The following is a 27,633-nucleotide window of genomic DNA, read 5'->3' on the forward strand; positions in this document are numbered from 1 at the left end:
AAAGGTCAGCCATTACCTGCTCCCCTCTATTGCCTTGTGCAAGAACAGTTAACAAGAGGCCCATGGGCCACATCGCTCACCTGAGGAACAATAGGTATGATAAAGTCAGCTTAATGGAGTCATAATACAAACAATCTGGACAATGTACAATAATACATGTAGATCCTGTATAAATAAAACCCATTATGCCGCACACTGCGCTAGAGAGGCCAGAACACCAGCAGGGATGACCACACACTAGTGCTATGCCGCAACCACCACCATTACAAGCAGGGATGACCACACACTTGTATTAATGCGATACAGGGCAGGGATGACCGCATACTCTGTATCGTAGGTTAGAAAACACGAAATTAGATAGAGCAGGGATGTCCACACACTCAATCTATCCCAACCTGTTCAAGTTTAACCCCAAACAGTCGCTCAATGTAACTCAGTAGACACTGTCCCTATACATGTGCCGGCCTAAAATAATTCATAGTATCTAAAATTGGAAATCAAAAATAAATAAAATAATCCGTCCTAAACCAAAACTACTTATGCAGAACAACTTATATACATTGAATATTAATTATTGTATAAAAATAATCATCACAATAATTGGATAACAGTGGATGCATTAATTAAAATAATCAAGAATCAATAAATCAAGGGCAATAACTCAATACAGTAATACAAAAAGATTCTAATGAAAAAATAGCTGCCTGCCTCAATTGTATAGTCATATCACATGTTGAGTATTGAAGTTCTCAAAAAGATCCTTTACAATTGTTTATATATGGGATATTTAGCTACATCAAACTCTGAACCTTCTTGTGGGACCAAAGAATTGTCCTGGAGCCAAAGCCTTAACAATTACAAAGAATCATCTTGCTGATTAGTTTCTGAGAAGAAGATTCTTAAAGATTCACTCTGTATATTCCTATGTAAAACTTTAACACAACACCCCCCAATGTGGCCTCACCCTACCGACAGGGATCATGATTTTCACAACTTTCAATCTACACTACCTGAGAATACTTCCACACAAGTTTCAGCTTTCCTGGCTGATTAGTTTCTGAGGAGAAGATTTTAAGATATATTTACTCTATATATTCGTATGTAAAACTTTGACCCCCCATTGTGCCCCACCCTACCCCAGGGATCATGATTTTCACAACTTTCAATTTACACTACCTGATAATACTTCCACACAAGTTTCAGCTTTCCTGGCTGATTAGTTTCTGAGAAGAAGATTTTTAAAGATTTACTCTATATATTCCTATGTAAAACTTTACCCCCCCCTCCCCGCCCAATGTGGCCTCACCCTACCCCCAGGGATCATGATTTTCACAAATTGGAATCTACACTACCTGAGGATGCCTCCACACAAATTTCAGCTATCCTGGCTGATTAGTTTCTGAGAAGAAGATTTTTAAAGATTTACTCTATATATTCCTATTTTAAACTTCGACCCCCCATTGTGGCCCCACCCTACCCCCGGGGGTCATGATTTTCACAACTTTGAATCTACACTACCTGAGGATGTTTCCACACAAGTTTCAGCTTTCCTGGCTGATTAGTTTCTGAGAAGAAGATTTTTAAAGATTTACTCAATATATTCCTATGTTAAACTTCGACCCTCCATTGTGGCCCCACCCTACCCCCGGGGGTCATGATTTTCACAAATTTGAATCTACATTACCTGAGGATGCTTCCATACAAGTTTCAGCTTTCCTGGCTGATTAGTTTCTGAGAAGAAGATTTTTAAAGATTTACTCTATATATTCCTATGTTAAACTTCGACCCCCCATTGTGGCCCCAACCTACCCCGGGGGTCATGATTTTCACAACTTTGAATCTACATTACCCGAGGATGCTTCAACACAAGCTTCATCTTTCCTGGCTGATTAGTTTCTGAGAAGAAGATTTTTAAAGATTTACTCTATATATTCCTATGTTCAACTTCGACCCTCCATTGTGGCCCCACCCTACCACCGGGGGTCATGATTTTCACAAATTGAAATTTACACTACCTGAGGATGCCTCCACACAAGTTTCAGCTTTCCTGGCTGATTGGTTTCTGAGAAGAAGATTTTTAAAGATTTACTCTATATATTCCCTTGTTAAACTTCGACCCTCCATTGTGGCCCCACCTTACCCCTGGGGGTCATGATTTTCACAAATTTGAATCTACACTACCTGAGGATGCTTCCACACAAGTTTCAGCTTTCCTGGCTGATTAGTTTCTGAGAAGAAGATTTTTAAAGATTTACTCTATATATTCCTATGTTAAACTTCGACCCCCCATTGTGGCCCCACCCTACCCCCGGGGGTCATAATTTTCACAAATTGGAATTTACACTACCTGAGGATGCTTTCACATAAGTTTCATCTTCCCTGGTCTTATGGTTCATGAGAAGAAGATTTTTGAAAATTTCTCGAAAATTTTCATAAATTCCTAATTATCTCCCTTTGCAAAAGGGCGTGGTCCTTAATTTTCACAACTTTGAATCCCCTTAGGCTAAGGATGCTTTGTGCCAAGTTTGGTTAAAATTGGCCCAGTGGTTCTTGAGAAGATGTTGAAAATGTGAAAAGTTTACAGACAGACGGACAGACGGACGGACAGACAGACAGACGGACGACAGACAAAATGTGATCAGAATAGCTCACTTGAGCTTTCAGCTCGGTGAGTTAAAAAGCAGTATTTATCATTATTAGCATCAGACGGGGGGTGTCATGGCAAATAAGATTTAAAATTTTCTCTAAACACATATAGAGCAAAATATGTGCAAAGTATCAAGGGCTTTCACTTGACACCATTGAAAAAGGGCTGGCCCCTTAAATTAGGGGTCTAGAGCCCTTAAAAGTCTTCGCTTTATAACTCAAAAATGGTTAATATTTCGCTATAGCTGTCGATAGAAAAGTTGTTCAAAGAGCTACATAACAAAAACACAACCAAAAATCAGCATTTTTTGAAACAGAAATTCAAATAAATTTTTTGAAACTTTAAAGGAGGAAAATTGTAAAAACAAAACTCGGAGGACAACGTTCAAACTCTCTATTTTTAAGATTTGCGACTTTGTAACACATGATGTGAGCGGTTTCAGAGCCTTTGCGTGCACAAGAATGCCTATATTTTTGGGAAAAAGGGGAATAACTCGGTACCGGAAGTGTCGATTTCAACAATTTTCCTTAGATATTGAGAAATAGTAACTACCAATAAGCTCTGAAAATTTGAACGTTATAGGACAACAAACAAGCAAGATATTTGAGTTTTAAAAAACGTCTAGAAGAAAAAAAAGAATAACTAGACACGATCTCGTTGCGAGCAACGAGGAGGTCTTCCGTCCGATTTTTAGAATATGGAATGACCTTACGCTTGATCTTCGCCAACGGAATTATCCGGAAAATGAGGCGGGATCTATGAGTAATGGGTGAAAGACTATCTATCCCTTTGGTGTCCCTTATTTGAGGGATCAGCTCCTTTTCATTCAGTCTAGTCAAAAGGTATTTTTGTGTACCACTAATAAGTGTTTAGAAATTGGTTACCGTTTTTGAGATATCTGGGAAAAATCGTTTTGATATCCGGTCCTAAAACTCCTTTTAGGGTCCAGATAACAAACAATATATGGTTGTACATTGTTAAGCTCAATATTTTGAGCATCTTTTGTTCAATATTGCTTTCCAAAGTTTTCCTCCATTTTGAGATATTGAGCATCAAAGTTGTAGACTTCTGGCCCCTTAAAATCCCTAATTATGTAACATAAGAGTAAATGATTGGCATGTATAGGTAAATAACATTAGAATGAACATAATTGCTTTTATAACGTATCACAAAATCTTTCACAGTAAAAAGTTAGAGCCCCCTCAGCCCCTTATTTGAAGGACCAGCCCCTTTTTCATGATTTCAAATGAAAGCTCTTGTCAATTCAAACACTTTTTGTTCAAAAAGTAATTACAAATTTTGTACCGTTCTCGAGATTACTTGAGAGGGTCGTTTTAGGGGCCGACCCTGTAACTCCCTTTAAGGACTGCATAACAAATAAATTATGGTTGATTATTGTTAAGCTCAATAATTTGAGCATCTTTTGTTCAATATTGCTTATCCAAATGTTTCTTCATTTTGAGATATTAAGCATCAAAGTTTTGGACTTTTGGCCCCTTAAAATCCCTAATTACGTAACATAGGTGTAAATGATTGCCATGTATAGGTAAATAACCTAAGAATGAACATAATTGCTTATATAACGCATCACAAAATATTTCACGGTAAAAGGTTATCATTAAAAGACTTTAGAGCCCCTTCAGCCCCTTATTTGAAGGGCCAGCCCCTTTTTCATGATTTCAAATGAAAGCTCTTGTCAATTCTAACACATTTTGTTCAAAAAGTGTTTACAAATTTTGTACCGTTCTCGAGATATCGGGAGAGGGTCGTTTTAGGGGCCGACCCCGTAACTCCTTTTAGAGACCGCATAACAAGGAAATTATGGTTTCAGATTGTTAAGCTCAATATTTTGAGCATCTTTTGTTAAATATTGCTTATCCAAATGTTTCTTAATTTTGAGATATAGAACATCAACGTTTTGGACTTCTGGCCCCTTAAAATCCCTAATAACGTAACATAAGAGTAAATGATTGCCATGATTAGGTTAATAACCTAAGAATAAACATAATTGCTTCTATAACGCATCACAAAATATTTCACGGTAAAAAGTTATCATTAAAAGATTTTAGAGCCCCCTCAGCCCCTAATTTGAAGGGCTAGCCCCTTTTTCATGATCTGAAATTAAAGCTCTTGATTTAATTAAGTTTTTTTGTTCTACATGTTTTAACAAAATGCTTTGAAGAAAAGAGATATTCAAAGAAAACCAAGAAAAATCATGACGCCTTTTTTATCTTAATTTTCAAGCTCGGGCGAGCTTCGGCGCTCTTTGAGATAGAGATGATTAATGACCATTAGACACTATTTCAGTCTTTCGTCTATCAGCCCTGAAAAGTTCAACATCATATCTTCAATGGTAAAAGAGGAGTTCTCGGTACAAAATACCCCTAAAAAAAATGATAAATCCACGATATCTCGAGACAGGAAGTGACGTCATCAACAAAAAAAATTTCCAACAAGGTTCAGATCAATACCTATCAGAACTGAAAATTTGACGTAAATCGGTTGAGCCGTTTTTGAGAAATCGCGTGCACAAAATCGGTAAGAAAAAAAATAATAATAACTAGATACGACCTCGTTACGAGTAACGAGTAGGTCTTCCGTCCGATTTTTTTTTTTTTAGATAAAATGATACCATGAGATATCGATACAATTTCAAAATTACCCCCCCCCCCCAAAAAAAAAAAATTTGAAGATAAAGAATAAAAACCCTTATTACGTCAGACATGGGCCTGACGATGACTCTTTCAAACCGATAATGTAGAGATCAACAACTTTGATTTTTATAATGCATAACAAAATATTTATCGTTTTCAAGTTATTCGTAATAGTATTTACGAGTCTCTTGGTCCCTAATTAAAGGGGCCAGCCCCTTTTTCTTGATTTTATTGGATAGAACTTTTGATTCTCTACTACTTTTGTTCTATATGTCTTGTCAAAATATCAACTGATAAAAAGATACTGATCAAAACATATGGAAATTTTGATTCGAAATCTGTACCCCATTTTTGTGCCTAAGCGAGCTCCAAGGAATAGCGCCACTGGTGCAAAACAACTAAATAGTGCACAACTTCAAACTATGCTCTACCTATCCTGAAAATTTCAAAGTCATATCTCTTATAGTTTCTGAGATCAACTCTGCACAAAATTGGTCGTAAAAAATTACAAAATCGACCGTAAATCCGGACCGGAAGTGACGACGACAAAATATTCAAAAACATATAAAATTCAGATAATTTCCCATCATCTGTGAAAAAATTGTTCAGATCGGTTGAGTAGTTTTTGAGAAATCGCGTGCACAAAATTTGGAAAAAAAAAATAATAATAAACAGTACGAAAACAATAAGGTCTTCCGTTGGAAACGGAAGACCTTAATAATAATAGGGAAAAAGAAACCTAAGAAAAACAATAAGGTCTTCCGTTGGAAACGGAAGACCTTAAAAAGAATTACCAACAGAATCAGTACAAGGTCTTCCGTTGAAAACGGAAGACCTTAATAAAAATAAAACTTAGGCGGGATCAAATTGAGTATAGCCACACTTCGGTGTAACGAATATCGTTACCGATAGAAGATCGATCATCATAAATTGAATTTGAGTTGGAAAATCAGTTGCAATTAGATATCACAGATTTTAGAGCGGAATACAGATATATTTGTTGAAAAGTTATATTTACTTAAAGACAAAGAAAATGAAGATATTTTTACGGGATTTTATATATTTGATACAGTTTGAATCAGATATTCACCAACACAGAGGCATTCCATTTTGGTTTTACAAAATATGTGTGTAAAAAATCAATTCTTAATCAATTTTTATCAAAGGAATTTAAATTGGCATACCGGTAGGACGGTATTCTCAAAACAAACACTGTGCATCAAGAGACACACACTACACATTGTTTAAAGGCTTTGATAGAATTTCCATGCATTACTTTCCTGCTGGTCCCCAATCTTCAATTGTTTTTCGGTAATGCGTATGACACAAAGTGTTGTTTTATTAAGTTACTCGTGGTTCAAAGTTACACCACTGCAAATAGTGTTCGTGACGATCCAATAACGATGTAAAGAATCTTAAATAGATCACACTACTGCTTGTTTCTTAATTAACAAGACACAGTATTACAAGTGCAAAATGCAAAAAGCCTTGCTAAACTCTGGATCCAATTTTTGTTCCACATCAAAACCTTTGAGATTTTTTATTATTAAGATCATTCAATGGCTTTTTGTCTGACATTTGAAAGTCATCTAAATGTCTAAAACCACCCTCCAATGCTGACAAAAACTGATATTAGTGATCTGGGATTTAAAATACACAAGATTATGTTAATAGTTGGAGTGAGAAGTAATGCGTCATTCAATACCTAAACAATTACATGTCAGATTAATCATAACGCTTAGTAAGTTCATGTGTGTCGAATATTACAAATTCTAATCAAAGCAGCAATTGTAAAAAAAAATTAACTATTATTGCAGCTTATCCAAGACATCAATGTGCACGGCTTAAACTCTATCTACCTTTTATTCTACGGAAACAAGTTGATATATTTGAACTTACCGCTGATGTTACATGTAATTTATCGAAAAGCAACACGAAGTCATCGGAAATCTCACTAAGTCTGTTTTTAATCACTGTTTTTTAAGTTTCAACAGGAAACGGTTGATCGGATTACATTCGCGTGCATCTCGGCGTTGTTTCAGTTTACTGTAAAAACAGTTGCATTGTTTTTACCAAATATTTTAGAAGGTATCTGTATTGTTTATGAATATATTGCAACATTATGGGACTCGAGATCTATTGTTCAATTTACAATTATCTCTTCACTAAACTTCTCATTAACCTTTCATATTGGTATTTATCAATAGGACATCAGGGAAAAAATGTGTAAATTATACTGTCTCGAACAAATTTACTCAGCAAAGATCTCTACATCTCCTTGATATTTGGGTAAGTTATATTAACAGCTCTAAACCAATACTATTAAAACTTGTAAATCTTGAACGGCCATAGTCTCTGTGTTTCATAATGTCTTGAAAGTTTTATGTCGGACACTTTTACAGGAATGGATTTCTGACAAAACAGTGAAATTCACACAATAAAAAGAAATTATAATACATGTCAATATCGCAATATACAGGTTATACCCAAATTAAATATAAATAAGAAAAGCAAAGCAAATACCACTTAAACATTAAAGTCAAGACTAATGTATATAAAATTTAAGCATGTAAACACACTTGTCATAAAAACAAAAGAAATACTGAATTGCTTCATTGTTCAAATTAAATACATACATCAATGCAACTAAAAGTATAAGACTGCAGATTATGAGTAATATAAACTTAATAAAAGACTTATCCGCTTCGATTAGAAGAGGTTGACCTAAATTTTCAGGTTCTCTTTCGAAGGTTTTCATTTCCTCTTCTTCTTTATTAAGGATACGTCGACCCATTTTTTCAGGTTCTTTCTCTAGGGTTTTCATTTCCTCTTCCTTTTTATTAACATGTTGACCTAATTTTTCAGATTCTTCGTCCATGGTTTTCATTTCCTCTTCCTCTTTATTAAGATGTTGATCCGTTTTCTTAGGTTCTTTCTCTAGGGTTTTCATTTCCTCTTCCTTTTTATTAAGATTTTGACCTAATTTTTCAGATTCTTCCTCTATGGTTTTCATGTCCTCTTCCTCTTTATTAAGATGTTGACCCGTTTTTTCAGGTTCTTTCTCTAGAGTTTTAATTTCCTCTTCCTCTTTATTTAGAAGATGTTGACCCATTATTTCAGGTTCTTTCTCTGGGAATTTCATTTCCTCTTCCTCTTTATTAAGAATACGTCGACCCATTTTTTCAGGTTCTTTCTCTGGGGTTTTCATTTCCTCTTCCTCTTTATTAAGAATACGTTGACCCATTTTTTCAGGTTCTCTCTCTAGGGTTTTCATTTCCTCTTCCTCTTTATTATGGATATGTTGACCTACTTTTTCAGGTTCTTTCTCTGGCGTTTTTATTTCCTCTTCCTCTTTATTAAGAATACGTTGACCCATTTTTTCAGGTTCTTTCTCTGGGGTTTTCATTTCCTCTTCCTCTTTATTAAGAATACTTTGACCCGTTTTTTCAGGTTCTTTCTCTGGGGTTTTCATTTCCTTTTCCTCTTTATTTAGGATATGTTGACCTAATTTTTCAGGTTCTTTCTTAAAGGTCTCCATAGTATTTTTGAATTCTACAGTGGTGAAAACTCTGTTCAAAATGACACAGCATTCTTTTATTATTCTATGATCATCTTTACTTAATCGTCGAATAGCCTGAAAAAATGTTAATGGAAAAAAATCATTCACATAAACTATAACATATACACCGATTTATCTTCAAAATTGCAGTTCAACCATATACATATATTTGAGCATGCACAAAAAGGAATCTCGCTGTAATGAGAAAATTCTTATTGTTGCAGCGTAATTTTCTTTTAATTTTTTTTTTTTTGATGATTGCAAGCTTTTTTGGTTTCAAATAATTTCCTTTTTAAATAGTTATATTATAGAAATGAACAATTCCAAGTCCCTTATCTAATTTGTCTCATAAATTTACTTTGCGTAGCTTTTAAAATGTTTTTAGCTCACCTGAGCTGAAAGCTTAAGTGAGCTATTCTGATCACATTTTGTCCGTTGTTCGTCTGTCTGTCTGTTAACTTTTTACATTTTGAACTTCTTCTCTAAAACCGCTTGGCCAAATTCAACCAAATTTGGCACAAACCATTCTTATGGGAAGGCAAATATAAATTGCAAAATGGAAAGACCGACCTTTATTCAAAGTGGAGAAAACCTCGAAACTGTAGACAAAGAGGGGGTGCATTTTAAAAAATCTTCTCGAGAACTACTAAGTTAAATGCAATGTAATTTAGCATAAATAATCCTTATGGAAAGGAAAATACAAATTGCAAAAATTATGGGCTAACTGTGTTTCAAATCTGAGTTATTACGAAAATAATATTAACGGAAAGGTGTGTTTCAATCAGTTTATAGCTTCGGGTTCGGTAATCCATGAGTCTTGGTAAAATGGGTAGTCAAAACCGGGCTGGGGCAAAACAAAAGATTGGCAGTTATTCATCTGCCAATCTCATTAAAAAAATTTGGATATGATACGGACCAGTATATTTGTATTCGCGGTTAATATTGGTGCAAAACAATGCGTATTTTAGAATTGACGATTGCCGATCTGCCCCGGCTGTTATTTTGCCCTGGCCCGGGTTTGCCTACCCATTTTACCAAGACTCTTATTCCATACTTCTAAAACGAGGTTCTTTGTATAAAGCAGCCATGACATATGATGAACGGGTCGATCTGACAATGATGAATTTGTTTGTTGTGCAACAGTTTACGTACGAAGGGAATCTTTGAAACGTGCAAATAACATTGGCGCCGATTTTGTGAAGTAAATTGAGGTTAGATATTTCAATGCGCTGACATTTTTCACATATGACGATGGTGTTAGCTTGTTTTGATTTTCGTTTCGTTTTAATTGTTTATGCTTTCTAACCTGGTTACTATCGCCTGTATTTTGTATTTTTAACGTATCAAATCAAACAGAGACTTCGGTAAATCAAACAGTTTACTGTTTACCTGCGCAAATTAAGCAAAATCAAATGTATTAACAAAGTACTATTTAAATACCATTCTTCTATCGGTAATTCGGTATGATCTTTTGCGTAATGGTAGATTAAGCAATGTGTTTTGTTGAGATGCTAAGCATTTTCTCGAGTTTATTCAGTTGAAATAGAGTTTAATTTCGCTGACTGAAATATATAGATATGTACATGTACATGTATATGATTCATTTTGAAAAATAAATTGTGTTCTTTATTTGCTATAGTGCATGTTTCTTATGTTTGATTGTATACACTTTTTATTTACTAACCATATTTGGGTGTTAAGCTTCGAATTATAAGCACGATACAGATATTTGCTCACAATTCTATGTTTGTACACAGTTCTGAGGCCATTCTTTTTTTTCCATTTTAAATGCTGAATAGGAAATACCAAGTTAAAAATCTTAAGCTGAATGTAATAAACCTATGTGAACAAAATATGACTCAAACCAGGCAGAATGGTGAGCTCTGTATCTTGCTGTTAATTCTACGATTGACGCTGAACTTTTGGTTGATCATTAGAAATGTCTCGCTAAATGTCAAATACTTGTACAAAAAAATTAAAGGGTGATATGCTGTATATAACTACTCTCTGGGGCCTCCTCTTTAGACAATGAATAATGTGAAATCTACATCAATTTTAATAGTTTTCCAGACACGAGTAAATAGAAATGACACCCTTAAAACATAGTTTTGACACATGTCTGTTGCGGGGATAAAGGAATTATCGCTATTTTAAAAATAATATTACAGTGGAAAATTATCCTGGTTTGTAGCCATTTGTTTCTTTCTAATAAATATGAAAATAATGGGTGGGCCTTAGTAAAATAGAGTGATGTGCCTGTAAATACTGCAACATTGATTCTTATAGCTCTTTAATATGTCATGTAACAACATTTTTCATTCCATGCAGTGTATTCATCAATCAAGTGTGAGTAAAGTTATAAAAGTCACACGAGTTAACGCGAGGTAAACAACAGTCATTTAATTATAATGGAGAATTCAAATTAAATTTTTGAATGTTTTTAATTAGAGGAAATGAGCGCATTGAGGTACAATTTTCTTCTTCACACCTATAGGATTTTTTAAATAAAATACTTCACTTTTATATTATATTTAAAAAAAAATTCAATAACTAGTAAGTAGTTGAAGAAGAAAATGTACCTATATGCTCTCATATATTTTGATCGCTCTATATAGTGTGTGTGTGTGTGGGGGGGGGGGGGGGGTGGGGGGGGGGGGGCGTAGTTAATGTTTATCGGTTTCTTGGTTATGTCATTTATCTGATAGAAAAAGGATTTACAGCGATTTTTTAATAAAATTATTTTTAAAAATACATCAAATGCTCTTCCTCGGATTTTTTCAAAAGCATGGAATGAAAATTCAAAGGGGTGGTATAGGATGAAAATATGACGATAAATATGAAGTTTTATTGCCCTGGCAGGTGATTGTCTACAACTAATCAGATGTCGCGTTATATAGAATAATCATATTGAGGTATAATAAACTTAATTGTTTAATTGTTTTTAAATGACCTTTCTGCACTTAAAATATTAGTTAACACCATGGCTATTGATGAATTTTCATTTCCCCATTTAACATTTACTTATATTTGTGATAAACAAACATGAATTTATTAAATTGATGAATATATATGACATTGTATTTGTTTCTTACAGCTAGAATTCTGTGTTTTGTATTAAAAAACTTGCATTTTTAATGTTCAAAAATCGGTTTTCAGTACAACTGCTTGGAAAATATAAATATAAAGTCCCCACTTTTTTCTCAAAATTTCAGAACTCTGCTATTTCTAACACATTTACCACATTTTTCTTCTGGTAAAAATGAATCAGATTTTTTTTTTAATTTGAAATTAACATTAACATACCAGAATTTATTTTTTATAAAGTATATGCCAACTTTGATGAGGCATATATTTTTATTAAAAAAATATTCATATTTTAACAGCAGTTTAATAGCAAAAATTAAAATGTGTTTAAGACCCACAAAATATTTATTTAATCAGATTTTATAAATTTAGCGGTTTTACAGATTATTAAACTTCATTTTGTGCACAATCAGTGAGCTTTTCGCACTAAGCATACTCCAAATTTATATACAAGCAATTGTCTGATTGCTCAGACATACTATGAGCTTTTTATTGTGTGTATGTAACATTCGTGTTAGAATGAAGCAATTCAATTAAATTTATTGAAATTCAAAACATTGCATGTGCAAAGCTCTGCCTGATTTTCCCTTGGACAGCCTCTTAATCCCTTCTCTCCCCATATGATTCCTTTAAACCTCCCAATGGTGGTTGATGCTACCCCCGTGGATTATTTCCACAAACTTAAAATTCCAGACGAAGTGAGGAATCTATTTGAAATTCTTTTGAGGACACACAAATGTATACTAATCAGTTTTTGTCAAATCCTCAGTACAGCCCTTTTCAATAACTCTAAAATGGTATGACACAAATGCTGCAGAGATGTCCGCCTACATTAGCTTGTGTTTATCTATATGAATAGTGCAAAAACCTATACCATAGAGACTTATTGGCAGGGTCTGAACAAGCATTTCTTTATAGTACTCCTGGATTTGCAGAAATCATGACGCGGGATAGATTTCAAATTCTATCAAAATATCTTAAATGCCATGATAATTCAACACAAATGCCATGTAGAGATAAGAATTATGACCCATCGCACAAGTTTCGACCATATTGATCTTCAGAATAAAACCTCTCCAAAGGCATATGACATTTCGGGATTTAATAAACACATGCATCAAGACCATATATATCAATGGCATAATATACATGTAAGATTTACAAAATTAACGATTTAAATAAGATATTTTATCTACATGCTGTAAATGTAACGAACATGCATATGTTTATATACAAATCTTCATAGGTTAAGAAATCAGTAATATAATGAAACACTTCAGTAACATATAGATAAACGAATTCAGATTCAACAATATACAAATGAAATGTTTTTAAATTTATAAAGGATGGAAACGACATTGTGGAGTATGTACCCGCGAAAAAATCTCATCAAGGGGGGCGACGTTGGTTTTTTTTTTTAGGAGAGTCAGATACAGGCTCAGTGCTGCAATACAGTTATATGCAGGTTATCGAGTATTCAAAGCATTGAATCAATGACTGTAAACGTCTTTAATTCAATTAGATAATTTTTTACGAATTTATCACCCTGTAAAAAGTATATTTTACATGTTGCGAATAATTTCTGTAGTTTTAACTTGTTGGTAAATTGACTATTCTAATTTCTTATAAAATTTCTCCTGACTGGGATGTAAAAGAAAGTAAATTAATGTAATGTAAACATCTTTACTGAAACAAAGTAAGAGAACATCAAATTAAAGTAATCAAATGTAGCTTAAGCAATCTAATTAAAATTAGATGTTAGATCCGCTGGATTACTAAAACTAGTAAGCAAGCGGATCTAACATCTATTTTTATAAGATTGTAGCTTAAGGAAAATATACTTATTAGAAAGAGAGAATTGAAGGACAATGGTGTTCACGTAAATGTGTTTTTGACACTAATAGAGCTATTGCATTTACATAACAATTAGCATATAAATGTGAACTTACTTCGGCGAGGGTGAGTTAGTGATAGCGAGAGTATTATTTCTATATGCATTCATTTGTTTTTTATTTTTCTATTTTTTTTTTTGTTTCATAGAATCTGAAATTTGTCAAAGTTTTACTGCGCAAGTTAAATGAGTTCTTACTATGTGTAATTTCATCGGTTCATATTAACCAATTATATTGAAGCAATATGCAAAAATAAGTTACCTACAATTCTAATTAAGAGCAGTATATCGTTTCCAGAATATAGTATCCAGCCAATATCCGTAACATCGTATGGTATGTAAAGAACTATATATGATATGAATTAAATTTGGCCCTCATAATTCGCCATTTTTTAAAGTGTTTCGGTACAATGAAATGTTATGTTATTTTTTAAAAGAGTTGGTATAAAATATATTTTTCACCTATTCATTTGATTTATTTTCACTCATTTGCAGTATGTGACGTCAGAAGTGACGCTATTTCTATAATTCAATCAAAATCAGTCAAAAACTGATATTTTTCTTATTTTTTTTACGAATGGCAAATATAGAGCGCATGCTTGAACATGCTCGAAGAAAATTTTTGCAATATTTTGCGAAAAAAGTTCAAAAACTAGTGGTTTTTTTTAAATTATCAAAATCGAAATGCTAGCAATATGCAGATCTCCGATATATGTACAATTGATCTGCAAAAGAACAACAAACTGTAGGAGGAGTTATACGTGCAATGAGGGTACCCTATATGCAATATTTTGCTAAAAAATGATTAAGTTCAAAAACTGGTATTTTTTCATAAATTATCAGAAATCGAAATCCTAGCAATATGTACACCTCTGACATATGTACAATTGATCTGCAAAAGAGCAACTTCCTATCTTGAAAACTGTAGGAGGAGTTATCCGTACAATAAGGGTACCCTATATGAAATATTTTGGCAAAAAATGACTAAGTTCAAAAGCTGATATTTTTTTCATGAATTATAAGTAATTAAAATGCTAGCAATATGCATACCTCAGATATATTATTAAAATGAATCTGCAAAAGAGCAACTTTCTATCTTGAAAACTGTAGGAGGAGTTATCCGTACAATAAGGGTACCCTTTTGGCAGCCGCCCGCCTGCCATTTTCACCATTTCAATAACCGGATTTTTCCTTTGGTACAGGAATCAAAATGAACATTCAGTAAGAACATCACATATATATCTGTACAAAGAAAATGATGATATTCATTTTATGGGGCCACTTTAGGCCCACACCATATATAGTCCTTTCATATTAACTTATGATTTACTTATCAGTGTAAAGGTTTAGTCTCTAGTTTTATCTAATTGCATTGTCCATACTACAGTGTTGTTTTTAAGTTAAAGTTAAAATACTTTGAATGTGTTTGTAAAGTTCAAAGGTTAGCTTGCAGTTAAATTGTAGCATTTAACAGAAATTGAACGGTTTCAAAATCTGATTCAGAATCTCGGTTTACAAATTACATCTACATATAAATCTATATTTGACGCACATTGTTAAGTATACAGATACCAGAAAAGGGGCATGGTCACGATTTTAATCAATTTTTTTCCATTTAATATTTACAATTCTTCAGGAAGGCATTTTAGATAGGCAACCGAAATTAAAGTGTCATTTGTTACGTTAATAGGGAGTTATAGAGCTTGAAATTCTTTGCTATGTAAATAAAGCTAAACTTTGTTTACAATTTGAACGTTGAAGTAAAAATTCTGGTTTTAAACCTAAAACGAATGTGTTAATCGTGTTGGAACTGTTTATCTATATTTAAAATAAATAAAAAGATAGACAAATAAGCTTGAAAAGGATTTTTTTACTGGTATATTGAACCCACGACAAAGAATTATGAGCCCTGTATATTGCTTATAACTATACAAATGACTCTCAAATTTTATTTGATAATTAGTAATGCATTTCTTAAGTATTGTAAATAATAAAAAACATAAAAATAGAATTTGACCAAAATCGTGACCATGCCTTTAGAAACTAACGTAGTATTACATTGGCAAAAATCCGTTAACCCGATTATTCTTATAATCACAAATACAATAAAAATACAAAATGCAATAAAGCTTACTGAATTTTCAGCCAATGCCTATATCATATACAGACAAAATGGAGGTCTAGGGACTAAAATTAACAGGATTGACTTTTAAATGGGAGTTTGTTTAGGGATTTTAAGTTTACTTAAAATGTTTTATATATATTGATTTCACAATTTTTCGCACTACGAATAATCGCACTTTTAAATGTGTATTATCAAGAAGAAGAGAGTGCTCTATTTGGTCACGTAATATTGGTGTAATCATTTGACCAATATAATTAAACGCGGGAATTCTAGCGACTCTCTTTGTTTAGAAAGACGCGCTAATTTTCTTTCTTTCAGGACGCCGCATGGGTAACACCTTCGAATACTGATTCTGTTCCTTCGGACCATTTCGTCATCACCGACACTTTAGAATTTTTCTACAAACTCAAGTATATTTTCACATTTGCAGAGCACTATATATATATATATATATATATATATATATATATATATATATATATATATATATATATATATATATATTTATATATATGCTCATACTATCTATGTTTTTTCTTTACATGAGTTCTTTTTATGTCATCCAATGATATTTTAGGGTTCTCTAAACGAAATCGCATTGGTCCTCTTAACGAGGGCATTTTGGTTCTCTTAACGAGGCCGTTAAGTTTTCTTGACGAGGCCGTTTTGCGTTCTCTTAACGAGACCGCATCTGGTTCTCTTGACGAGAGCGCATTTGGGTCCTCTAAACGAGGCCCTGTTTTAGTCCTCTTAACAATGTCTTGTTTTTTGTCCTCTTAAGGTCAAGATCTAGTAAATGAAAGGTGCCTACAGGTTTATAAAATTCAAGATATAAACTCTTTTAATGATGCTTCATAACAATATATTTGTTTCATAGGGTGTACCGGGGCTTGATTTTTTGGAAAACACAATGAAAAATCCAGTTTTAAACAATCATCATCTATGAAATATGGAGGATACAAGTAACAAATATCAGAGTTTTGACCATTTTTGACTAATGAGATATATCTTGAATGCCTACAGTCTCTCCAAAAACGGCATTATACAAGCTCTTGGCCTCCTATTTAAAATAATTTCAAATAGAATATAGGTACCGGGATTACTTTTCCCGTGATTAAATATAGAATGTCGAAATATTGTTTTATTTTCTACATAATTCCTTTAAAGCCGTAAAATACGGGAAAAAATTCATCAAATCAATGATGACGTCATACATGTAATGGTTCTAGCACCAAAAAGACAGGAATCATTTACTAGATCTTGACCTTAACGAGGCCGTTCTTGGTTCTCTTAAAAAGACTGCATTTGGTTCTCTTGACGAGACCGCATTCGGATCCTCTAAAAGGGGCCTGGTTTTGGTTCTCTTAACGAGACCGTATTTGGTCCTCTTAATGAGGCCGTTTTTTTTATTTGTTCTCTTATCGAGACTGCATTTGTTTTGTGTTCATTCATACAACACCATTTTATCTTATCTTGTAATAATTACGTTGCACTTATACTCTATGATTAAAGACATATTTATGCAAATAATTTAGAAAAAAAATTCATTAATATTATCACTTTTTAAAGGTGAACTTAAATACCGTTTGCGAATACCAGCACAGCAATTATTTTCAACAGTGTTTATCATGACACCTAAGCGGAAATCTACAGATTTGACGAAACGAACATCTGCCAAAAGAGGAAAACAATCTCAGGATACCTCAGTACCATTATCCAGTTCTCCTTCTACCATCTCTCCGGAAATTTTGGAAACCATTACAAAAGAGGTCACGGAAAAAGTCACCGCCAACTTGAAGGAGGAAATTTCGAATATGTTCAATGCTCTTCAGCCAACTGCCATCACTAGTCAGGGGAGTATTGCATGTGTGTGTCGTTACTTGTTTTGATAATTTTCCAATTTTATCGGGTTTGAGTTTGTTTGGGTTTATCTAATATCAGGAGGGATATTTTTGTAACGAGAAAGGCTTCGCGCCACACATCATGGTTTTCTATTTAACAACTACACACAGCTTGGATGTGTATAAACTGGAAGTGTCATGTCTTTGCATTGATTATAGTGTCAAATAATTACGTTACATTTTGAGTGCATCAGTTATTTTTACATGTCATATCATATTTACAGCAGAAATAGAGATTTGTGTATTGGCAGGACGTTAGCATTAAGTAAAACATAGATTGGACTATCTCATTATTTCTCTAACATGATTTTATTCCATATGTTTTATAATTTGCTGTCTCGATAACTTACCAGAAACCTTTGGAAGTAAATTTGACAAGTTATGATTTCGAGATTTTACAGCATACTTTATGTACATGATTCACGCTCGAATTTTCTAAGTTTGGCATAATGTGAAATGTGGATTGTCATGTTGATGTCTGTACATGTTACTTATAAATGTTGTAATTTTTGTAGTTTCTCACCCTCTCCGAGGAGGCAATAAAACATCTCAAGACTGAGGCTTGTTACTGCACAATGTGCATCTAGTACTTATTCAAATATTACAAGGGATAAAGCAATACAAGAAACGGTCGAGGCAGCAATTGTTAATCAATCTGAAAAGATAACATCAAGTAGGTCCAGCAGTGGTTTTGTTAGTACATCGGTCTCTATTGAAGCTCGTGTACCTGATAAATTGAAATCAAAGATTTGTTCAAAGCAGTACGTGGATTTTGGTATCTACTACTCCGGTACAAACAAGGTAAGGAAAAACTTTCCCTTCAAGTAGAAAATTCAATGAAGACAGGTATGCTTACAATTCACCAGGTGGAGAGAGAGGATACTGATGGAGAATTGTCTTCTATGAACGACTGGCTTACAGCTTGGATTAGGTATATGGCTATTTATTGCATAAAGTATCCACACGAACAAGCTAAACTCGCAAAACATCTAGAAGCGGTCAGGGACATTGCAGACGCAAAAGGTAACTGGTATAGTTACGATAAGGACTTCCGATCCTTCATTGAACAAGGCCATGTGCAGTGGGGAGATGTTCATATGGAACTGCACGTAAACGCACGCCTTACTTCTTCTCAATCTATCAAAACAACCAACCCACACATAGAGTTGAGTAAAACAATCCCCAGAGGAGCATGTTTCCAGTTCCACTCAGGTAAGCAGTGCAATGCAGGTCTTTCCTGTCGTTTTCAGCACAGGTGTTACAACTGTGGTTGTTCGCACCCTTTCATCCAGTGCACAAAACAGGTTCAGTGGCCCTTTCGTGTCCTACAAAGATTTAAGTATCAGTCACCACAATCAACCAAATTCGCCAATTCGTCTAAGTCACCCCTCTTACCAAGCAAGGGCCCATCACCAATTAAACCAAATAGACTTGCAGAATGGCTGTCTGGTTACAACAAAACTGACACAAACTATTTAATAGATGGTTTTTCAAATGATTTTTCATTAGGTTTTGTTGGTAAATGTCCTGGTGTAGAATCTCAAAATCTTAGATCAGCTTTTATTTGTCCGGATATAATTGAAGAAAAGATTCTTAAAGAAGTTTCATCGGGTAGAGTGTTAGGTCCATTTGATTCTAAACCATTTGTTGACAAACAATGTTCCCCATTACGTTTGGTAGAGGAAAAGGTACCAGGTGAATATAGAAAGATTCATTATTTATCCTATCCCAGAAACAAATCAGTTAACGATGGCAGTCCACGCGATGAATCATTTGTTCAATATTCTTCGGTTTGAGATGCCATCAGTCACATCAAGAACTGTGGAGTTGGTGCTTATTGTTGCAAAACAGATATAAAATCTGCTTTTAGGATAATCAACTTAAACTATTCTCAATTCAAATACGTTGGTTTTAGATGGAAGAACAAGTATTATGTGGATACATCTCTTCAATTTTGTCTTAATTTTTCATGTAGGATCTTTGAGCGTTTTTCGACGGCGCTATAGTGGAGAGCGATAAATAAACTGAGTATTTCGTGTATTTCGCATGTGTTAGATGATTTTATCATTATCCACAATTGTTCCTTAACATGTGTTAGACAGTTGAAGACATTTTTATTAATGTTTGTTGACATAGGCGTCCCAATATCCCTGGAGAAAACGTGTGGTCCTCTTCAGACTATAACTTACTTAGGGTATGAGGTGGATTCGTGCAAAATGGAGTCTAGGTTGCCTCATGACAAAATACAAAAGTGCATTGATAAAATAAAGTTTGCAAAGACGCAAAAGAGCTTGACGCTTACACAATTACAGTCGCTGATAGGTTTACTCAACTTTTCATGTAATGTTGTTTTGCCAGGCAGAGCATTCCTTAGGAGATTAATAGACCTTACCATTTGTATCAGTAAGCCATTTTTTTAAAATAAGCATGACAAAAGAGGTGAAAGAGGATTTGAAAGTTTGAAAATGTTTTCTTGATGAATTCAATGGATCCTCGATTTTCCTCCAAGATAATTGGTCAAGTTCGCATGAGCTTTAATTGTACACAGATGCATCGGGTTCTATCGGTAATGCAGCGGTATACGGTAGTTAATAGTTTTATGGAAACTGGCATAGTTATTGGCAATATGAAATATTGCAGTCTTAGAACTTTACCCAATAGTTGTGGCAATAAAAGTGTGGGGAAAAACGTTGACTAACAAATGTATTTTATTTAACACTGATAATCAGGCATTGGTGCATGTTATAAACAAACAAACATGTAAGAATAAAGATATATGTATCATGTCTCTTGTTCGCCAGCTCGTTGTTAGTTGTCTTGAATTTAATATTAATTTTAAAGCAAAATATTTAACATCAAAAGAAAATATACTATGTGACTTGCTTTCTCGTTCCAAGTTGCAGCAATTCCTACAATTAGCACATTGGGTCGACAAACAACCGGTCGAGATTCCCAGTCGTCCACCTTATCCAAGTTGACCCTGGTTGTGAACAAACTCCTTGACTCCAGTTTGACTGCTTTAACTTCATCATCATACACTCACGCATGGTCTACGTTTAGGAACTTTGCGGAGAAGTACAGTTAACGAACGGGTATCCCCGTCCAACAACACTTATTGGTTCTCTCTGTTGCTTTCCTATTCTCAAAAGACTGCGCACCGTCGACGATAACATCTTAGCTCTCGACCATTAGTCACGTCCATAAACTCAACGGACTCCAACATCCATTCTCATCATTTGTTGTACTAGAAGTATTAACTGAAGCTCGAAAGCTCAAACCGACAACTGATGTTAGAATACCAATAACTAGGGCTATTTTGCACAAACTCCTTGATTCTTTACAATATACTATATCCAATTTATATGAAAAAATTCTATATCGAACAATGTTTTTGTTAGCCTTTTATGGTTTTTGTAAGAATCGGCGAAATTACGTCCAGCTTAACCGTGCGAAATAAAAATCTGATACATTTTAACCAAAGTTCTATCGTAAACTAGAGGTACTGTGAGCAAACTCACAATTGATACCCCCCGCTAAGAAAAAATCATAACTCATGTATTTTTTCTATTATAGAAAATATTTGATAAATCTATTTCATCATCCATTTTCTATGAATAACAACTGCTCTATTTTTTAAAACTGTTAATGCTAATATGAGTTGACAAACCAATTTCTATTCTTTAAGTTCCATTTTAGTTAACTGTTAATGCATAAGGACATTTGCATCCTTATGTTTACAATCATGACTCGAACCAAACAAAAGTCCACATGTCAGGCAACCATTTAATATAAACATTTTGAATTATTGGTATACTGAGCACGATTTCTTTTTAAACAATGACCTTGAACTTTCTCAATTGACCTTAGGTCAAGGTCATGGCACACTCACAGGTTATAAGCAATCTTGGTGTGAATTAAGAACTTCCAATATTTGTCCATTAGAAAGATATGGACTGGACACGAATTTTGCACTTTTTCAACCAGTGACCTTGACCTTGTCCGAATAACCTTGGGTCAAGGTCATGACACACCCTAAGGTCATAAGCAAACTTTGTGTGAAGTAAGAACTTCCAATGTTTCTACATTAAAAAGATATGGACTGGACACGAATTGAACGGACAGACAAACGGACGGACAGACGGATGGACGGACGACGGACAAGGTGATTACTATATACCCCCCAAACTTCGTTTGCAGGGGATATGATGACACAATATTGATTATATTTGTTTCATATAAGTGTGATAGGGTGATATTTCATATTAATTAAGTAATAATTTCATTATCATGAAATTATTAATTAATAGTTCTATAAATTATAAGTTTACAGTATTTACTATAAAAGTTGTCAATATAAACAACTTTATGTACAACCTAACAGTATGTAAATAGCTACAGTTATTTATATAGTATGACATCACAATGGTCATTATGGTCAGTGTAAACCTGTTTTAGTTAATTATTATCACATGGTCAATTCTATTTTTGAATTCTCCATTTCATTGGTCCTTTAAATTCCCTCTCTTTGCTTTGTCCTTTTTGATCTGATCTTCATACTGACCAGATGTATTTATATTAAGACCAAGAAGAAATCTATAGACTATTCCATACCTGAAGAATATAGAAGGATCATGCAGATGCAGATCAATTAGGCTTTGTGTCACACATAGGTATGCATATATATAAATAAATATCAGATTTGATACTTATTGCCTAAGTTAAGTTTAATATGTTTTATCTATTAAACATTAATAACTATCTAAATTATTAATTACACAGGATAAATATTATTGAACTCTTTATATACCAGTTAGCACTGTGATAAGGGGAATAACTCTTGCTTGTAAACTGTGCTTGGCAAAATCATGAAATGGATGTTTTGATTCTTATACAATGCAATGATATATTATGTGTGATCTATTTTATTTTTATGATGATGTGATATTGATAAATTAATCATTGTGATACATGTATTGTTAAATATTTCAGAGCTTATGATATAATATAAAGTCATAATAGAGAACCCTACGTTGGAGTTGTTGTCTTTATATACAATAACACCATCATTACAATGGCGCCCACGTTGGGACTGGCTGGACATACATACTGAAGCAGATGCGCCCTACGATGGATGCGTAACCCGGGTTCAAACCCCAGCAGAGGCAATAAGTGTCTCTGTTACATTTGGCGCCCACGTTGGGACCTGGGTATTCTCTGGCGGGTGAGAGAGATTGTTTCCAGAACTTTGCCCCACAGGCATTGGCACTCCAGGAGAGTCGGGACGCCTCTTTCCTTGGAGGGGGACAATGTGGTATAGTCAGGTATATGGCATTCCTACTAGCTCTGGCTAGCGGGTTAACCCTTTAGCTCGATCGGTAGAGTGCTGGACTGGCGTGCCAGAGGACCCGGGTTCAAACCCCAGCAGAGGCAATAAGTGTCGGAGGACCCCAGGACGGACCAGGAGGAGCCCCAGGACGGATCAGGAGGAACCCTAGGACGGATTAGGAGAAACCCCAGGAGGAGCCATCAACCGGACCAGAAGGGACCTATCAGGACCAGGATTGAGGATCAACCCCAGGACTAGGATCCCTGTCAAGGACCAGGATCATTCACATTGTGAAGATAGTGACTTCAGTGTTATCCATTGAACATCTGACAGTCAATTTATTGAACTGTATGTGTTTTTCATTGTTTCAAGATTTGCCAGCACGGTAAGGTAGAATTTTTTGGTGCATGTAACATTTTTTAAGTTAATCTTTAAGATTACTTAGCACATTTTTTGTCTACCTTATAATTAGTTTCAGACGTCTGAATTCCCCTTGAGTTGTAATAAGTATTTATTGGTATTTAATTTAGATTCTTGTCATCTTAGAGACTTAGACTAGATTAGTTTGTAATATATATTCATTTTTTTTCATAAACATCACAGTTATTTTTTAAGTGTTATAATTAGCACTTATTTTCAGCAAATTTGTCATTTCATTTTTCATTTCATATTCATTAATTATTTGGTAATCATAATTTTTTCTATTTGAAAGATTTTCTTTTTGAGCATTGAAATTATTTAAAACACTATCATTTAAGAACTATATTGAGATACAAGTAATATTTTCCTGTTTAAATTTTTGTCACGCTTGAGTGCACAAGCCAAATATTGCCATTTTCTTGAGAGTTATCTTTCATTGAAAGTAATTATTTTTTTTATAAAGTTAATTAAATTTTTGTATCTTTTATTTAATTTAAGTACTACAGTACTAGATATTTTTCATTTTTTTATAATTTTATAATCATTTAGTACATTAAGGTATTTATTTAGATATTATTACCCAGTAGTTATTCTTATAAGCTAGAATATTTATTTAGCAGTATATTCAATTAAGGTTTATTACAAGTCAATCAATTTATTAATCTAGTTATTCACTTAAATTAACATTAAGATTTTATTAAGATAGTTTATTTTCAGTTATTAGCTAAGTTATCAGTTAGTAGTAGTCATAGATATTTAATTAGAAATTTAATTTAGAATATTAAGTTATAAATATCCGAAACACCGATTCTGAATTTAATCCTTTGAAAATAGCTAGCAAACCGTGTTCCGAAATCGAAACATAAACAATTCAGCATGGCAGAATTATCCCCAGACGAACTCAATCAAATTGCGTCAGTTTTTAAAGAACTGAATGTAAAACCAAAAGCTGATTCTGCTCAAGATTTCAAACAATGGATGACTCAATATGTCACACAAATGAATGAAGAGGAGTTTGTTAATGTTAAAACAGAACAACAAACTGAAATTGTTAAATCAGCAGCATCAGGAAGCAACACTAGCTCCTATATCCCAAAGATCTCTTGCTTTTCTGGAGACGGCAGCAAGAACGACACTACTTATGATCTTTGGCGATATGAAGTGGATTGTTTAATTAAAGAGAAATACAAAGAGGAATCTATCGCTCAATCAATTAGAAGATCACTAAGAGGAGATGCTGGAAAAGTTGCAATGAGACTTGGTTCTGGAGCCACTGTAACTCAGATACTGGACAAGATGGAGAGTGTATTTGGAACAATAGAACGAGGAGAAACCATTATGGAACAATTTTACAGTGCTCGACAACAGAAAGACGAGGATAGCATGAGTTGGAGTTGTAGGTTAGAAGAGATTTATAGAAAAGCGGTCATTAAAGGAGTTGCGACACAGGCAGATGCTAATGAGAAATTAAGATCCAAATTCTGGAATGGATTGCATCAATGGATTAAGGATATCACAGGATACAAGTTTGATGCACTCACAAATTTTGATGAACTTAGGAAGGAAATCAGACTTGTAGAAAAAGAACATGTAACGAAAAGAGCACAATCAAACATGGCTGTAACATCGAGTGAACCTGAGACACAAGATGAGATCAAGGAACTCAAAGGAATGATTCAACAGCTTACCACCAAAGTCAGTGCTATTGAACAAGGAAGTACATTTAAGAGATTCGAACAACAACCAACAAGTTGGGATCATAAGGATCAGCAACAACAATACCGTAGAGGAAACTACCAATCCAGAAGTTCATATGGTAACTATAGCCGTAGTCCAAGATATAATCAAGGATATTACCGCCAATATGAGTATGGCTATGGTGACCAAGAATCTAATCTACAAGAGACCGAAGATGGACAACCAATATGCTATAGATGCAAACAACCTGGCCATATAGCACGTAGATGTACTGTGCGTATGGATCACAGCCGGAGAAATTTAAACATCAGAAGACCTTCGTTGCGGGGCAGACGATAGGTCATTACAAGAAACGCCCTTACCAGAGTAGACCAGTTGAACTAGTAGGAAATACCTCTGAAGTTGAAGCAAGTATAGAAGGACACTTAGTTCGAGCATTGATTGACACTGGATCTACTGTTTCAACAGTCAGCAATGATTTTTATACAAACCACCTTCGTCATTTAGAACTTCACCCAATAAGAGAACTTTTAGAAGTGGAATGCGCTGATGGTCAACAGTTGCCATATTATGGTTACATCGAGGCTAATATCCAAAGTACTGGAATACCACAATCACTGAAACAGCCACTTAATTTTCCATTACTTGTTGTATCCACCAGCAATTACAACAGCCAAGTACCACTTCTTATTGGGACCAACATATTACAACACATGCTAGATGTTGTCAAAGACAAATACGGAGACAGATATCTGCAGGAAGCTGCATTGTTTACGCCTTGGTATTTAGCTTTTAGAGGCATGACCATACGAGATAAAGAACTTGCTCGCAACAACAATAGACTTGGAATTGTAAAATCAGCTGAAAACTTTTGTATTTCTATACCACCAAATTCAACAGTCTCAATATCTGGATACATTGATAAAGCAATACCATATCAATCTACAACAGCAGTTCTACAAGCTACATCTCGCTCTGTTATTCCATCAGACCTGGATATTGTACCATCACTTACAGACTACTGCTATCCAGCAAATCATGTGATAAGAGTGGACATTGATAATATCACTACCAGGACAGTACAAGTTCCACCAAAATCTATCTTGTGTGAGTTGCAGCCTGTAAAACTTGAACCAGATCAAAGAGCTATACCTTGTGTTAATCTCCAACAAGCAAAAGATGTCCTGAGTTTAGTTACAATTGAAGATGAGGGACTCACGACTTTAGAGAAACAACAAGCAGAGAATTTATTGAGGAAGTATGAGGATGTTTTCTCCAAGTCAGATATAGATATTGGACATACTAGCATTGTAAAACATAGGATTGATCTTCATGACGACACACCATTCAAACAACGTCCAAGACGTATTCCACCTGCTATGTTTGAAGAGGTTAAAGATCACTTAAGAAAGCTGTTAGAAGGAGGAATTATAAAGAAATCTAAGTCGCCATGGTCGAGTAATGTTGTCCTTTGTCGAAAGAAGAATAATGAATTGCGCATGTGCGTAGACTATCGACAACTGAACTTGAGAACAAAGAAAGATTCCTACGCATTGCCACGTATAGAGGAAATTTTGGATGCATTGGCAGGAAATAGATTCTTTACCATATTGGACATGAAGAGTGGTTACCATCAAGTTGAGTTACATGAAAAGCACAAAGAGAGAACGGCATTTACTGTTGGACCTCTAGGCTTTTATGAATACCATCGCATGCCATTTGGTCTTGTCAATGCTCCTGCCACTTATCAAAGGCTTATGGAAGAATGCTTTGATGGACTTCACCTAGACATATGTTTCATCTATCTTGATGACTTGATAATTTTCTCCAAAACCTATGAAGAGCATGTAGAACGTTTGGAAAAGATTTTTCAGCGACTTAGGGAAGTAAATTTGAAGCTATCACCAAAGAAATGCGAATTCTTTAAAAAGAAAGTCAAATATGTAGGAAATATTGTCAGTGAGGAGGGGATAGAGCCAGACCCAGATAAGATCAACAAGGTACAGAATTGGCCGAAACCAAGAAATTCAGATGAAGTTCGCCAATTCTTGGGTTTTGTTGGATACTACCGAAGATTCATTGAGGGATTTTCAACAATAGCTCGTCCATGAAATGACCTCCTACCTAATACTAAGAAGAAAACAAGAAAGGGTGTTAGGACATTAAAAGTAGATGACAAATGGAAATGGGGAGATGAACAAGAACAATCATTCAGAAAACTAAAGGAGAAACTCACTACTTATCCAATTTTAGGATTCCCAGATTACTCATTACCATTCGAGTTACATACAGATGCCTCATCATCAAGCATTGGCGCTGTATTATATC

At 34.3% G+C, this 27,633-nt stretch overlaps 1 protein-coding gene and 1 long non-coding RNA gene across 2 annotated transcripts; one reads left to right on the plus strand and one right to left on the minus strand.

Annotated features, from left to right (window-relative positions):
- Window positions 1-4,945: 4,945 nt before the first annotated feature.
- LOC136275055 (golgin subfamily A member 6-like protein 7) lies at window positions 4,946-8,839 on the minus strand. Its single transcript, XM_066083332.1, has 2 exons — window positions 8,026-8,839; window positions 4,946-4,971 (listed from the first exon to the last, which is right to left on the minus strand). Exons 1-2 carry the CDS (start codon window positions 8,837-8,839, stop codon window positions 4,946-4,948), a joined length of 840 nt encoding a protein of 279 aa, XP_065939404.1.
- Window positions 8,840-22,106: 13,267 nt separating this feature from the next.
- Window positions 22,107-22,889, plus strand: LOC136274729 (uncharacterized). Its single transcript, XR_010713162.1, has 2 exons — window positions 22,107-22,531; window positions 22,851-22,889. It is a non-coding gene; the product is annotated as an uncharacterized lncRNA (long non-coding RNA).
- Window positions 22,890-27,633: the final 4,744 nt, after the last annotated feature.

This window comes from Magallana gigas, chromosome 4 (genome assembly GCF_963853765.1).
Source record: "Magallana gigas chromosome 4, xbMagGiga1.1, whole genome shotgun sequence".
Lineage (NCBI taxonomy): Eukaryota > Metazoa > Mollusca > Bivalvia > Ostreida > Ostreidae > Magallana > Magallana gigas.

Coding starts and splice junctions, on each gene's coding strand:
- LOC136275055 (XM_066083332.1), bottom strand. CDS start 8,839: ATGGAGACCTTTAAGAAAGAACCTGAAAAATTAGGTCAACATATCCTA. Junction 4,972..8,025: donor AAGAGAACCTGAAAATTTAG/GTCAACCTCTTC, acceptor TGAACTTTTCAG/GGCTGATAGACGAAAGACTG.